The following is a 13,884-nucleotide window of genomic DNA, read 5'->3' as shown; positions in this document are numbered from 1 at the left end:
ACCGTCGGAAGTTCCTGGACGAGGTGATGGTGGTTCTCGAGGACAAGGACGAGCGCAGGGAAGGACGTGACACTCGAGGCAAGCGGACTTTGGAAAACCTTCGCCGCTACAACATCAAGTCTGCGCTGTACAACTGGCTAGTGCATGGAAGGAAGTCCCTGTGAAAACTCTTGAAAATGGTTGGTCTCGTCTGCTTCTCGGAACAGATGTGGAGTACGATTTCCTAGGGTTTGACGTGGATGACTTCCATGCACGGCTACGTACGCACGGCGACGATGTTGATGTGGACGATGTTCGTGAGTGGTTGGACGACGACGAGGGCGATCCTGGGTATCAGACGTTGTCTGATATCGAGATCGCGTCTTCGGTTGCTGGTGTCAGTCCCGAACTTGAAGATTCCGACGACGAAGGCGATGATGATGCAGACTCCGCCCAGCAGGACACTACTCCAGCCATCCCCAAGCTGAGCGCACTCCGGGAACATCTAGAGTTCGTCCTAGACTACCTGGAACACCCGGACTGCGACAGGGAGATGGGGCCCTTGGGACTCGTGGAGGAAGTGCGTGCTTTCCGGCAGCGCATCATCAATCGCCAGAATCGTCGGTCCTTGCGTCAGTCAGCGATTGACAGTTTTTCAGGCCCGTGACCCCCGCTGTGCCAAGCCCTGGTTCCACTCCGTTGCCTCCCCAAGACAGGCCCTCATGCTCCGAGCCACAGCCCAGCACATCAGCTACAGTGGAGTCACCGCTCGACGTGAGTTTGCGGCTGTCTTCAGAGTCTTCTGTAGTCGGTACGCCATCACCACTACCCACCGATGCACCCCTTGGACGCCTGCCAGTGATACTCTCGGGCTCTGACAGTGAATAAACAGCAAGAACTTCTCCACTAGACCACACGGGAATTTTGAGTGTTGTGCAGTGAAAAAAACGGTGTGTTGTGTTAAGGTTTTCAAGTTGGGAGAAAAGACTAAGTAGAAAAGAAATTTAACGTAACTAACCTTCTTTGTTTTGGCTTTGGAAACTTAAAAAACTTGGGAAAAGTTAATGTGCAACACTTAAATTTAATGGAACATTATTTGGACTAAAGTGAACACTGTGAAAAGAACGGACTTCTGTGTGTTAGTGACTAAGTTCAGTGCAAGACTTCAGGAAGAGTGTAGTGCAAGTGCTTCAGGAAATCGTTCTTACTGTCAGAGTCCGAGAGGAGGCGGTTATTCATCGAGGTGGCCAGGGACTTGCTGTAAGTAGCCAAAATGTTTCATGTTGTACTATTTTCCATACTATATTTACCAGAATGTTTCATATTGTATTTTTTCCCATACTATACTTACCAGAAAGTGTCATATTGTACTTCTTTCCATACTAAACTTACCTCATGCATGTGCAGTAGGAATGTGTTTTTCAGAGTTCGGTTAGGTTCGGTTAGGTTAGGTTCGGTTAGAGTCCATAAGTACCAGAATGTTTATTAATGTATGAACATACTTCTAAACCCACATTTTATGTGTCTATTGCATTTATTTCAGTCATTTATGTGCCTTATTGGTGTGATTTGGGTGTTAAATAGGTGCTATGCATGTCCGGAGGGAGTTGTATAGGTGTTTCTCTGTGTTAGGGTCCGTAAGTACAAGTCCATAAGCTGGGGCCCAATATCCGGACAAAACCAATATCCGAACCTACCGATGGCTCTATTGATCCGGATATTGGAGTGATTACTGTACCAGAATGTTTATTAATGTATGAACATACTTCTAAACCCACATTTTATGTGTCTATTGCATTTATTTCAGTCATTTATGTGCCTTATTGGTGTGATTTGGGTGTTAAATAGGTGCTATGCATGTCCGGAGGGAGTTGTATAGGTGTTTCTCTGTGTTAGGGTCCGTAAGTACAAGTCCATAAGCTGGGGCCCAATATCCGGACAAAACCAATATCCGAACCTACCGATGGCTCTATTGATCCGGATATTGGAGTGATTACTGTATATAATTTTTGCTCTTTCTTGGACTTTAGGGACTTCAGTTCTAAATCAGGCGGTTACTTGCAAATCAAATTTTGTTTAGATAATGTGAAAAGCAGAGTTTTGCTTACAATCATAATAGCACTGAAAAAAAAAAAAAAGTCATCTTATGCACTGACGACAGACAAATGCAATCTCAGAACGCCATTTCAGCTGTAATCTACCCTCATAAGTGCTGTTTATATACAGTAAGTCTAAACCAAATTATCCTAATTTAACCTAATCTCATTTTATTTAGCCTACCCATACCTAACCTGAAGCTTCATAACCTAACCTAATTTACACAAATATGGGTGGTAGATGATAGAAGTCATCATCAACTCATTTGATGTAGTGCTGCCTAATTCCTCTTTCACCTTTATCATTCTTTTTCTGTGCCTGCCCTCCTCTCTTCCTATTTCTCCAATCTTTCCCTGTAACTTTTCAGAACTCTTTTTTACTTTTCAGGTGGCTTTACATTATGTGACAAGCCTAATGGTTTCCTGTAAGTCAGGAAACCATTTAAAAGGCCAGGTGGTAACCACATAACCAACCCATACATGTTCCCTACGTGTCAACAAGTGGGCTGGCAGTGTCAGTGCCTCTACCTGTAAAACAACTACAGTAAGACCTCACTATGGCAGACTAATTGGGGCCCACGCCATTCCGAAAAAAGCGAAAATCCAATAAAAGCAACATCCAGACTTCCCCCTACTAACCCAGACTTTTTCCAATATATCAGACATTAGTCTGGATTGCACCGTTGGTTTTTAAACTGTTTTCACTACCACTGCAGTACTGTACTGTCTTATACATTCACTACAATAATCAAATGGTACAATATAGTATATATAATATGTACTGTACTGTACACTGATAAACATATCTTTTATATACCTTATTGTGGTAAACACAGCTGATGTGGTCAGACAGTCCGGACTGCTTCTGGCTTTATCGGACTTTGATAAATAAGAACTTAGTCTAGTAGCTCCTCAATTCCGATAAAAGCGAATTCTGGTATACTGAAGTCCAATATATCGAGCTTTTACTGTAATTCAAAGATAAATGGCTACCCCTTACAGGATTATGGCATCTGGCTGTAGACAGATAGATCTATCTATCTATCTACCGTCAGACGCCACAATCCCGTAAGGGGTGGCCATTTGACTTTGAGTTACTGGTTTTACGGGGAGGGGCACCAACCCTCCACCAACCCACCCGCAGACATGCAGGGAGAGATAGATCTAACCTAATTTATTGAAATCTTACTTATCCTAACCCTACCTAACCCAATTTATCCTAACCTAACCTAATTCACCCTGCTTTAACTCACTGGTCTTGGCATCAACAGTAAAGTCATGATGCCATCATAATGCAGCATGGGAGACCCGGTCTATCCCATATATAAATAATATTTTCTGTGTTTACTGACTAACCTCTTCATACTAAAATATATATATATATATATATATATATATATATATTCATTTTTTTTCTTTTTTGCATCTTTGCTGAGTATGAATCAATTAAATGGGAGGTAAAATATTTTGTAAATATTTAAGATTTCACATCTCCTTGAAGTATACATTAATATCTTCAAAATTATGCCTTTCCATAACTTTCTGAATCCATCACTATGATAATCAGGTTACATTTTACCAAGAAAAAAGTACACTATAAATTTCAAGCATGACTGCTCTCCTAAAATTTCACCAAGTTTTCCAGCAATCCAATTTAAATTCCTCACTGACAATGAGGGATCTGCAGACTACAACATAAAAATACAAGGAAAACTGTTAAAATGTACAGGAAATTACAAGTAACTTGCATCCCCATGAGTATAGCAAATGCCCTCTTTCTTAATCATTCCTCATTACACAAGGTATTTGACAATAATTACGAAAAATTACGGTAATTTTGCCGTTTCGGACAGCACCTCTTTGGAAGACGAAATCCTAACCAAACCAAAAATTAACTACCCTTACCTAAGACTCTTACCTTAATCTGAATTAAGGTAAATAAAAAATAAAAGAAAATAAATAAGAAGTATTTTCGGAAAGCACATAATACCAAAAATACAACTGTAAATGAAGATACAAAAATGGTAAAGGAGCTCCTATCTAGCAACAAGTGCCCAAACTGACCTTATGATGCAACAAATCTAGAACATTCTTACGGATTCTACTGCGAACAAACACGAATACCCGAGGGGTTGGTTCGGAATAGTGGCAACGGCTCCAGAAAATATGACTACCCCTCTACATATTCTGTGGAAATAATGGTATCAACGTACATCAAAGAACTTGCCAAAGGATCGATCAGAGTCTGTCCATCACAACGACGCCTGAACAGACACAAGGACAATGTATCTCTCATACTACACCAACAAAATCTTAAATGGTACTTACTCCATCTTTTTGGAGTCATCAGCGAGTATCACTACGTCGTCATCATCGGAATCATACACAAAATCAGGGTCCACTTCCATTTGTTGTGGTTCAGCCATCTTGCATCAGGTGAAGAAGCTTACTGGCTAGTGCACTGCAGATAAAAGATGGCGCGTCTGTACACAAGGTTGTCAAAACGAGTTTATACACTTACCTTGTTGTTGCATCAAAACATATGATTTAAAACTATATAAACAATAACTAAGCAATAATATACGAAACAAAGAATCATGCACATTTAGAAATAAATTATTAATTACTTTTATTAATAAGGGCTAACGCTTCCTGGGTTAGGCAAATTTATATTTCGTCAGTTATTTTTAGATAAATATTTGAAAATAGCATATAAAATGTTGCGTTAGAGTTTCTTTTAATAATTCGTTTTATTTGAGTAATTTTCTTCCTATGCTCTGTAGCTATCGCAAGCTAGTTTTCTTTAAAACATCCATGAAAGAAGAATACCAATATTCTAGGGTTAACTCACTTCGAATGTTTACCTTCTTAATAAATGTGATAATAGTGATAGTGTTGTTCATATCTATTATAATAAAGTCGATTTCATTTTTTTTTCGGGGGGGGGGTCTCCATTTGGGTTTCTCTAGGTCCATTTTGTCCATGTTCTTTGTGGAAGAATGTGTTCATTATTCTCATGTTATATAATTCGGCAAAATTTGCCATGTCACCTCTGACGTTCCTCTCTCCTGCTCTGACGATCCCATACATGCTTCTCTATCTATCTATCTATTGCCAGACGCCATAATCCCTTACGGGGTGGCCATTTGACTCTGAGTTATTTGTTTTACCGGGAGGGGCACTAACCCTCCACCAACCCGCTTGACACGTAGGGAGCACGTATGGTTTGGTTATATGGTTACCACCCAGCGTTGTAAATGGTTTCTTGGCTTACAGGAAACCATTTGGCTTGTCACTCAATGTAAAGCCACCTGTAACGGAAAGAAAAGCAATAAGTAGTGACAGGAAAGATGGGAGAAATAGGAAGCTTCTCTATTTTTCGATATGCCAACTGTTGCACTGAAGTTCCCCTAAAGTATATATATATATATATATATATATATATATATATATATATATATATATATATATATATATATATATATATATATATATATATATATATATATATATAATCATCATCATCATCATCATCCGGACCTCCTTTCCCACCCAAGGGCAGGGTGAGGAGTAGCAATGTCCAGACAGCTCACAATTGCCCAATCCAATGGGCCACGCTTCCATTCACTCATCAGTCAAACCCCCAGAATCCTGGCTCTATCGGATACGCCAAAAACATTCACCACGTTCTGTAGCGTTCTGTAGCTTCACATATCGTATCAGACAGAGTCAATCCAGACGCTGCCACGTTAAAAAGGGGTGCCAAAAATTCCTGATCATGCACATCTCACAAAATTCATCCAGCCAGCTCGATCTCTTGTCAGTTCCCTAGCCTCACCAACTTGCAAACCTATCTTCCTCACACATTCATCCACCATATCTCTCCACCTTCTCCTTGGCCTACCTCGCCTCCTCCCTTCATCGAATTCGCTCAGATATACCTTCTTCACCCCTCTATTGTTATCCATTCTCTCCACAAGACCATACCATCTCAGTACACTCTCTTCATTTCTGGTGTCCACCGACTTCCTCACTCCGCATCTTTCACGAATCTCATTATTTCGTATCCTATCCACCCTCAGTACTCCACATATAAATGAGGAGCAGGATCTCCATGTGAGGATCCAACGTGGATGAGGCAGGGCAGGGGAGGGTGAGGAAAGGCCTGGAACATCCAGGATTACTGAAAGGTCGATGTAGTGCTGCTCTTGGGTGCCTGCTCTTTTCTCTCTTCCGTCTTTCCTTCCTTCCTCATCTGTCTTTCTTTCATTCTTTCCTCTTCCTTCTGTCTATGGGTGACTCTACACTGAGTGGCAAGCCAAATGGTTTCCAGCACACCGGGAAACCGTTTATTACTATGTTGGGTGGTAACCTATCTATCTATCTATTGCCAGATGCCTTAATCCAGGTAAAGGGTGACCACAAACAAATCACCTCCATGTCGCTGTCCCCTACCATTTTGTTGCCCTGCTCCTAGCTCACACCCCTCCTCTCTCATATACCTATCCACTCCATCCCTCCATCTCATCCTTGGCTTCTCCCTCCCACTCCCCCCATCCACCTCACATACACTCTCCTCATCAGTCTCTCACTCTCCACATGGCCAAACCACCTCAGTGTGTTTCTCCAAATGATTCCTATCACATCCACATCCACACCACAATGCTCCTTCACTTCCTCATTTGTCAGTCTGTCTCTCCATGTGACTCCACATGCTCCTCTCAAATACTTCATTTCCACTGCTCTCACTCCTAACTTCTGTCCCTCCAACAAGGTCCAGGTTTCACTTCCATACGTTCGAGTTGGTATCACTGTAGCTTTTTCACTTCCCTGTTTCTTATCACCACTCTCAAGGAACAAGCAACCTTTGTACCCTTTCAAGCACTTCACCCTCCAAACTTCCATCCTTACTCATCACACTACCCATGTACTTAAATGCACTCACATTTTCCATTTCCTCCTCATCCAACCTCACTGTACAACATTCACTGACTTCACTTCTCTCGAAGACCAAACTTTATTCTTCCCTTCATTCACCTTCACATTCCGCTTCTTACACACTCCTCCAAATTCATTAATCAAGTCTTGTAGCTCCCCTTCATCTTCACTTACCAACATAATATCATCTGCAAACAGCAGTACAGGGAGTTTCCAAACACTGCCCTCTCTCACTAGCGACACTCCAAGATCCACTGCCCTACCTTAATTGTATCCCTTTTATAACCCCATCCATATACAGACTCAACAACTATGGAGACATGACACATCCTTGTTTCAATCCAACCTTCAAATAGGAAAATTCACTCACTTCACTATCCACACGCACTGCAGCCTTAGCATCCTCATACACACTTTTCATGGAATTCAACAACTTTCCATCTACTCCATATATTCTTAATACTTTCCACAATCCTTGTCTATTCACCCTGTCATATGCTTTCTCCAAATCCATGAAGGCAGCATACAACTTCTTTCCCTTCTCTAGAAACTTTTCCACTAAAGATCTAAGAATGAATATCTGATCTACACAATCTCTTCCACTCCTAAAACCTCCCTGTTCTTCTCCAACTAATTCCTCTGTTATTTTCCTAACTCTATCGATAAGTATCCCACCATATACTTTTCCTACTACACTATGAAGACAAATGCCCCTATGATTACTACACACTTCTTTTTCCCTTTTTCCTTTGTACAGGGGAATAATTATGCCTAACTTCCAGTTCTCCGGGACTCTACCTTCCTCCCAGGCCAATCTGCACATCTTCCACATCCATTCTACTACTATCTCTCCCCCTTGCTTCGGCATTTCACCACACACTCCATCAATTCCTGGTGCTTTCTCCATTTTAACTTTCTTCATTGCTTCCACAACTTCCATCCTACTGATTTCTTCCTCTCTTCTCACATCCCTCCTTCTCCCAGCCACTTATACTTGCATTACTTTCATTCTCTATGTTCAGCAATTCCTTAAGTGTTCTTTCCATCTGCTCACTTTTTCTGCCTTCTCCACTGGTAATCTACCATTTTTATCTTTCACTCCCCAACTAACTTCCTTGGCACCCTATCAATTCTCTTTACCTCTTTCCAGAAAATTTTCTTACATTCACTCCGCTTTACACTCATGTTCCTTCCAAACTCCTCATCCGCTCTCTTCTTACTCTCTCTCTTACTAACCTTTTCACCTCTCTCTTCCTTTCTACATATAACTCTCTCTTCCATCTCTCAGCTTCTTCCACACCCCTGTTGCTTATCCATTCACTATATGCTTTCTTTTGTGCCACAGCCTTTTTCACCTCTTCATTCCACCATACTGTTCCTTGCACCCCCTTTCGTCTTCTCTTCACCCAACATACCTCCTCACAAGCTGTACACATGTCTTCTGTGAATATCTTGCACACACCTTCCACGTCCCCCATCTGCTCCAATTCATATTTACTCAATCGTTCCTCCACTTCTCTCTTATACTCTGCCTCTTTCTCATCCTCTTGTAACCTTTCCATTCTCCTTGCATATACTCCTTCCTCCCAATCTTCCCTTCTTCTATTTCTCCATTTTACTTGGACCTTGATTCTGACCACCACTTGGTGGTGGTCAGAAAGTCCACTCCCCCAACCTCTATGTGCTCTTGCATCCATTACACATCTTTGCATCCTTTGATCCACACACACATAATCAAGCATTGACTTCCTTTCATTCAGTTCACCATCCACCCTTCTCATCACTCGCCATGTATACTTGTGGATCATTTTGTGCCTGAAGAAGGTATTGGCTACCTCCAATCCCCTCCCGGCACAAATTTTTTTTTTTTTTTTTTTTTTTTTTTTTTTATGCGAGGAAGAAGGAACCAAAGGCCATGAGCCCGCAGTAACAGTTCCCTCCAAGAGAAAAACAAAATACAATAGAGAGCCAAATTCAAGATCCGATCATTTTGAGATGCCTGGACACACTACGTTTGAAAGACTGGAGATCATAGGCAGGAGGAAATACAGACAGAGGGAGACAGTTCCAGAGCTGACCTGTTGCATAAATGAAAGACTGGGAGTAACGGTTAACTCTTGCATTAGAGAGTTGGACAGAAAAGGGATGAGAGTTTGCTGCCAGACGGGTGCTACGCGCCCGTCGTAGAGGTGGAGGAATGCAAGCAGACAGTTCAGAGGAGCAGTGACCATTAAAGTAGCGATAGAAAAGAGATAAAGATGCAACAGTGCGGCGAAGAGACAGAGGTTGAAGGGAGTCAGTAAGAGGAGGAGAGTTAATGAGACGAAAAGCCTTTGACTCCACCCTATTGAGAAGAGCTGTATGTGGGGAGCCTCCCCACACATGAGAGTTGTACTCCACACAGGGGCGGATCAAACCCCTGTATAGAGTCAACAATTCTCGTCTATCTCAGCAGGCACACCCCACTCACCAACTACTCCATCCACCTTCACATTCCCAACTTTACCATTCATATCACCAATCAAAAACACTCTCTCATTCCTTTCAAAGTCTTCCATACATACTTCCACATTTGTCCAGAACTCCTCTCACTCTGCTTGCACGGTCTTGCGTTGGCGCATACATGCACACAATCGCCCACATTTGCAGTTCAACTCTCAGTCTTACCCACACAATCCTTGAGCCAACTGATCCATACTCTCTCATATTCCCCTTTCATCTGTTACTCACAACAATACACACTCCTTCTTTTACCCTCTCATTCTCACCTACTGCCGCACATATACCCCATCCATATTCCCATTCTCTCACACTTTCTCCTTTCCATTTAGTTTCAGTTAATCCGCATACATCCACTTTCGCACCCTCAAGAACCTGGACAATCTCTCTCTCTTTCACCTCATCATTCGCACCCCTTACATTCTATGTAGCTATCCGTACCATGTCCTTTGTTTGGTCCTTAGTCGTCACCTTTTGGTCAGTCCTGGTCCGAGGCTTCTTGTTCGTATTTTTAGTTAGTTGTTTTCCAGGGTGGGTCACTAACCCTCCACCAACCCACTTGCAGTCACGTAGGGAACGCGTGTTGGTTGGTTATAAGGTTACTACCGAACGTTGCAAATGCTTTCTGGTTTACAGGAAATCATTTGGCTTGCCACTCAATGTGCTACCCTAAAAACAGAGTACCACTACACTAAGTGGGTGGATGATGGGCACCCCCACCTACCACCTAACCATCAATACTGTGCTTTCCCAGTGGAGACCTGCTGATAGCATGTGACAACCTGTGGTGATTAAAAAAAGCAGACATACTGTTCACCAACTTTGCAATGTAGACAAGGCTCTTTGCTTCGCTGGTGACTTTGCCATCTGGGGAGGAAAGCCAAATCCATTTTTCAGGGGCTCCACCCTCATCACTGGCTGTGAAGAACATCCTCACCCTCTTGTCAGGAGCAGTGACCACCCAGCAGCTGAGGTGAGGTCCACCTGGATGTCCTGGGTGATGAAATCGGTAATGGAAGATTCCATGCCAGGCCTAACACCTGGCCAACATACACTTGTAAATCAACCAAATGAACATTGCGGTGTCACAACACAATATCCAAAACAAGTTGGTTATGATAGTTGACTTTGAGATGGGTTCATTATCCTCCCAGACACAGTTGAGGTACTCATACCTGTTGGATGTCAACAAGTTGTTTAAAAGCTGACTGAATATATCCAGTCAGAACTCAAGAACTCAGAGATAAATGGTTACTGTATTTCTTTACAATATCCCATGCATGTGTCAAAGTGTAGGACATGGAAAGCAGTGTTATACAAACATAAAATTTTAATCCTTCATAACAGCAGACACTGAATTTTAATATGAAATGCTGAAGATGTTAACCTCAAAATGCCAAACCATAGCCATCAAGTTATGGGAACTGTGAATATTTCAGTAACTTGCAGGTTAAAAGTTGTAAGAGGCTGTAAGAGCACAAGCTTTATCATCAGACATCTATCTCTCTATGCTCTAATCAGCATATGGAATGTTATGCATATATATTCATTACAGTTGACCCTTCTGATACACAGGTAAAGTGCTACTTTAACCTAGGGCACCATGAAAATGTATAGCCTGTGCACAAGGAGATCCATATCCCATTATAAAACTCTTGTGTTAGGCTCCCTCTGTGCTGACTCCTACTAATGTTCCTTTGTGACCCCACTCAGACTACAGACATGCATGTTAAGAGTAGAGTCTAAAGTACAGAGGTAGAGCAGACATAAGACAGTTACATTAAAGTTGTTAAAATAAATAAAAAGGTTGGAAAAAATGCACCATGATAAACCCCAACCTGCCTCCTACAAACTCTCGATGACCCCAAATACAAGTAGACTACAGATATGCTACTTAAGGGACTAGCCTACTGCATGGATGTAATGCAGACATAAGAAAGTGACATTAAAAAAGCCTAAAAAAAAATGTGGAAAAAACTAATTGCACAGGTGGTTTCAACCATCAGGAATCCCCTTCCTGAGCATCCCCATGCAACTAGGATGCTTTATCCACATGAAACATCCTTAGTAGTGCCTTTTTTACCTGTATATGGAGATTCTGTGCATGGTGATCCCATGTACCTGAATGGCCTACTGTATATTCACCCATACATCATCCAATCCTGTATTACCCCATAAGGAATGCAAGCTAAACGATACAGTACAGACATTTGTAGGGAAATGGAATACCGCACAACATTAATACAAGCCGCACTGTTAGGGTGCATCCACACGTGCCCTCAAACGTATGTTGACAAAACGGTTGGCAACATGTTTGGGTACATGTATGAAGCAGTATTTGGACAGATGTATGCAAACATGTTTCAATGCAGCTTCGAACACTGGTAGCGGAGGCGATGGGATATGAGTGTCCATACCAGGCAGCTGAGATTTTATCATGATGCTGTCACCATGATCTGGACGCTGCTGTTCCCAACATGTTTGCAGCATGTTTGTTATTGTGTTACATACTTGTTGCCCCAACACTTGTTTGAGCACACATGTGGACATGCACTTAGGTTACAGTTCATGAGAGTGGGCACCCACCCACTTACTTAATGCAGTGCTAACTACACATGACTCTACACCATGATTAGCCACATGTATAATTGTAGTAAACCAGTGGGACAGTTCATGGCAAGAACACTTACCCTAATACAATTTCACTGGTCAACTGCTTGTAAATTGAAGTACACGTATATGTTTTGCTCATTTGTCATGAACAGTCATGTTATAGAGTTATCCACAATGCTCAAAGCTTGTCACTTGCTGTTATCATAGCAAGATGATCATGTGAGCAGGCCATAAAAATCATAAAACATAAAGCTGACCAAGGCTACAATGTTGCCATATCACTTTCTTCTCAATTTTTATGGTCATTCATAATGTAATACAGTACACCACCTACTGCTTTATTATATGATGATAACTAAAATACAATACCTTTTTTGGTTCTGAGGGAGAATGAAATACTGTATGGCTGAATGGGTTACATGAGATATAACTTTACAGGCTTGTATCCAAAAAATTCAATGGGGAGATGGCGAGCTTCATTTTGTAGAACTTTTGAAGAAAGGTTAACAAAACAGAGAAACAATTATCTGTACTATTCTTTTAGTTGTATTTTGATTAAATTTTACAATTGATTAGGAACATTTTTTCTTTAAATGAGAAATGTACTGCAATTCTGATCTTTATACAGAAATATGTAAACCATTAAGAATAAGAGCCCCTACAAACTGGAAAAAGATGCCACCACTTGCCAGATTACTTAATGAAAAGTGCAAAAGTGGGGTCAACTTGAATTACCCTCTGTTATACAATTTTTGTGTTACTCAACTGAGAATAGGATATTTATTGATTTATCTATTTATAATAATGGAGAAAAAAAATGGCTTCGTTTTCAAAATATACTATAAACAGAAGGTTGCATCTATCTCAGTTTAGGGACAGTCTACATGCGAGTATTATGTTGCCTGAGTATTGATCACTATCATGTTTTTAGGTGGTGAATGTACATCTGTAAAGAAAAATGGTAAATGAATATAACGATATTGTATCTTACACGACAAATGAAGGAAATATGGTACTTAAACAACTGAAGCTCGTATGAACTCACTGACCTCATATGGAGGCACGTAGTTTGTGTGCCCGTTGCCAGGGGCCCAAGCCGGCACTGATGATGTGTATACACCACTCCTGATGCCTGCGCCTTTTGAAATCAGCCGATAAATCCAGAAAATATAGTGCCATGGTTGACTGCGCAGCTAAAATATGTGTGGAAAAATAGACTGTAGCAGAACTAAGACGTTTTCTCAAAGCAAGAGGAATACCGTGCCTTTTAACACTTGGGTCGCTGATCTCGGCCACGTAAGATTTCGGCTGTACAATTCTTACTATTATTAAGGGTATAATGGATAGAATCATGTCAGGATTTGCCAAATGAAAGATTATGATCTATGGAAACTCTACGATAAATTTTTCAAACAAGTGAGATTTATAACACTTGGTAAAAATGTGCTGAATGCAAAAACACACAATAAGCTTTCATGGATTTTAGTAAACTCTGTGGAGAACTTTTTGGCGTAAATCTCATTTAGAGCATCAGTAAAATATCTAAGATGAATATAATACTGGTATGATGTTTTATGCATGAGTAATAATCCCAACAAGAATTTTTTAAAGGGAAGGTACGCTAGCTCTGAGTGGGTAGTGACCCCATGCTATTTATTGATCCAGCGAACACTGGCAACTTTCAGGAGTTTGTGGGGGCTCTAATTTAAAATAACAATGATTACTTTAGCCATGTGGAACTCTGGAGGTTTGCAAGAGG

At 41.2% G+C, this 13,884-nt stretch overlaps 1 protein-coding gene across 1 annotated transcript in view; it reads right to left on the bottom strand.

Annotated features, from left to right (window-relative positions):
* LOC145401943 (uncharacterized) overlaps positions 1 to 4,501 on the bottom strand; it is a 174,489-nt gene extending 169,988 nt beyond the window's left edge. Inside the window, exon 1 of the mRNA XM_080274050.1 lies at positions 4,404 to 4,501. Within this exon, the coding sequence (XP_080130176.1) occupies positions 4,404 to 4,501 (98 nt within the window). The remainder of the gene's footprint in view (positions 1 to 4,403) is intronic.
* Between the last annotated feature and the right edge of the window lie 9,383 nt (positions 4,502 to 13,884).

The sequence above is a fragment of the Coenobita brevimanus genome, chromosome 57 (genome assembly GCF_032717465.1).
Source record: "Coenobita brevimanus isolate Jiangsu-jjx chromosome 57, ASM3271746v2, whole genome shotgun sequence".
In the NCBI taxonomy this organism is placed as follows: Eukaryota; Metazoa; Arthropoda; class Malacostraca; order Decapoda; family Coenobitidae; genus Coenobita; species Coenobita brevimanus.
Note: the sequence above shows the minus strand (reverse complement) of the source record. Positions and strands in the feature narration are given on the sequence as shown.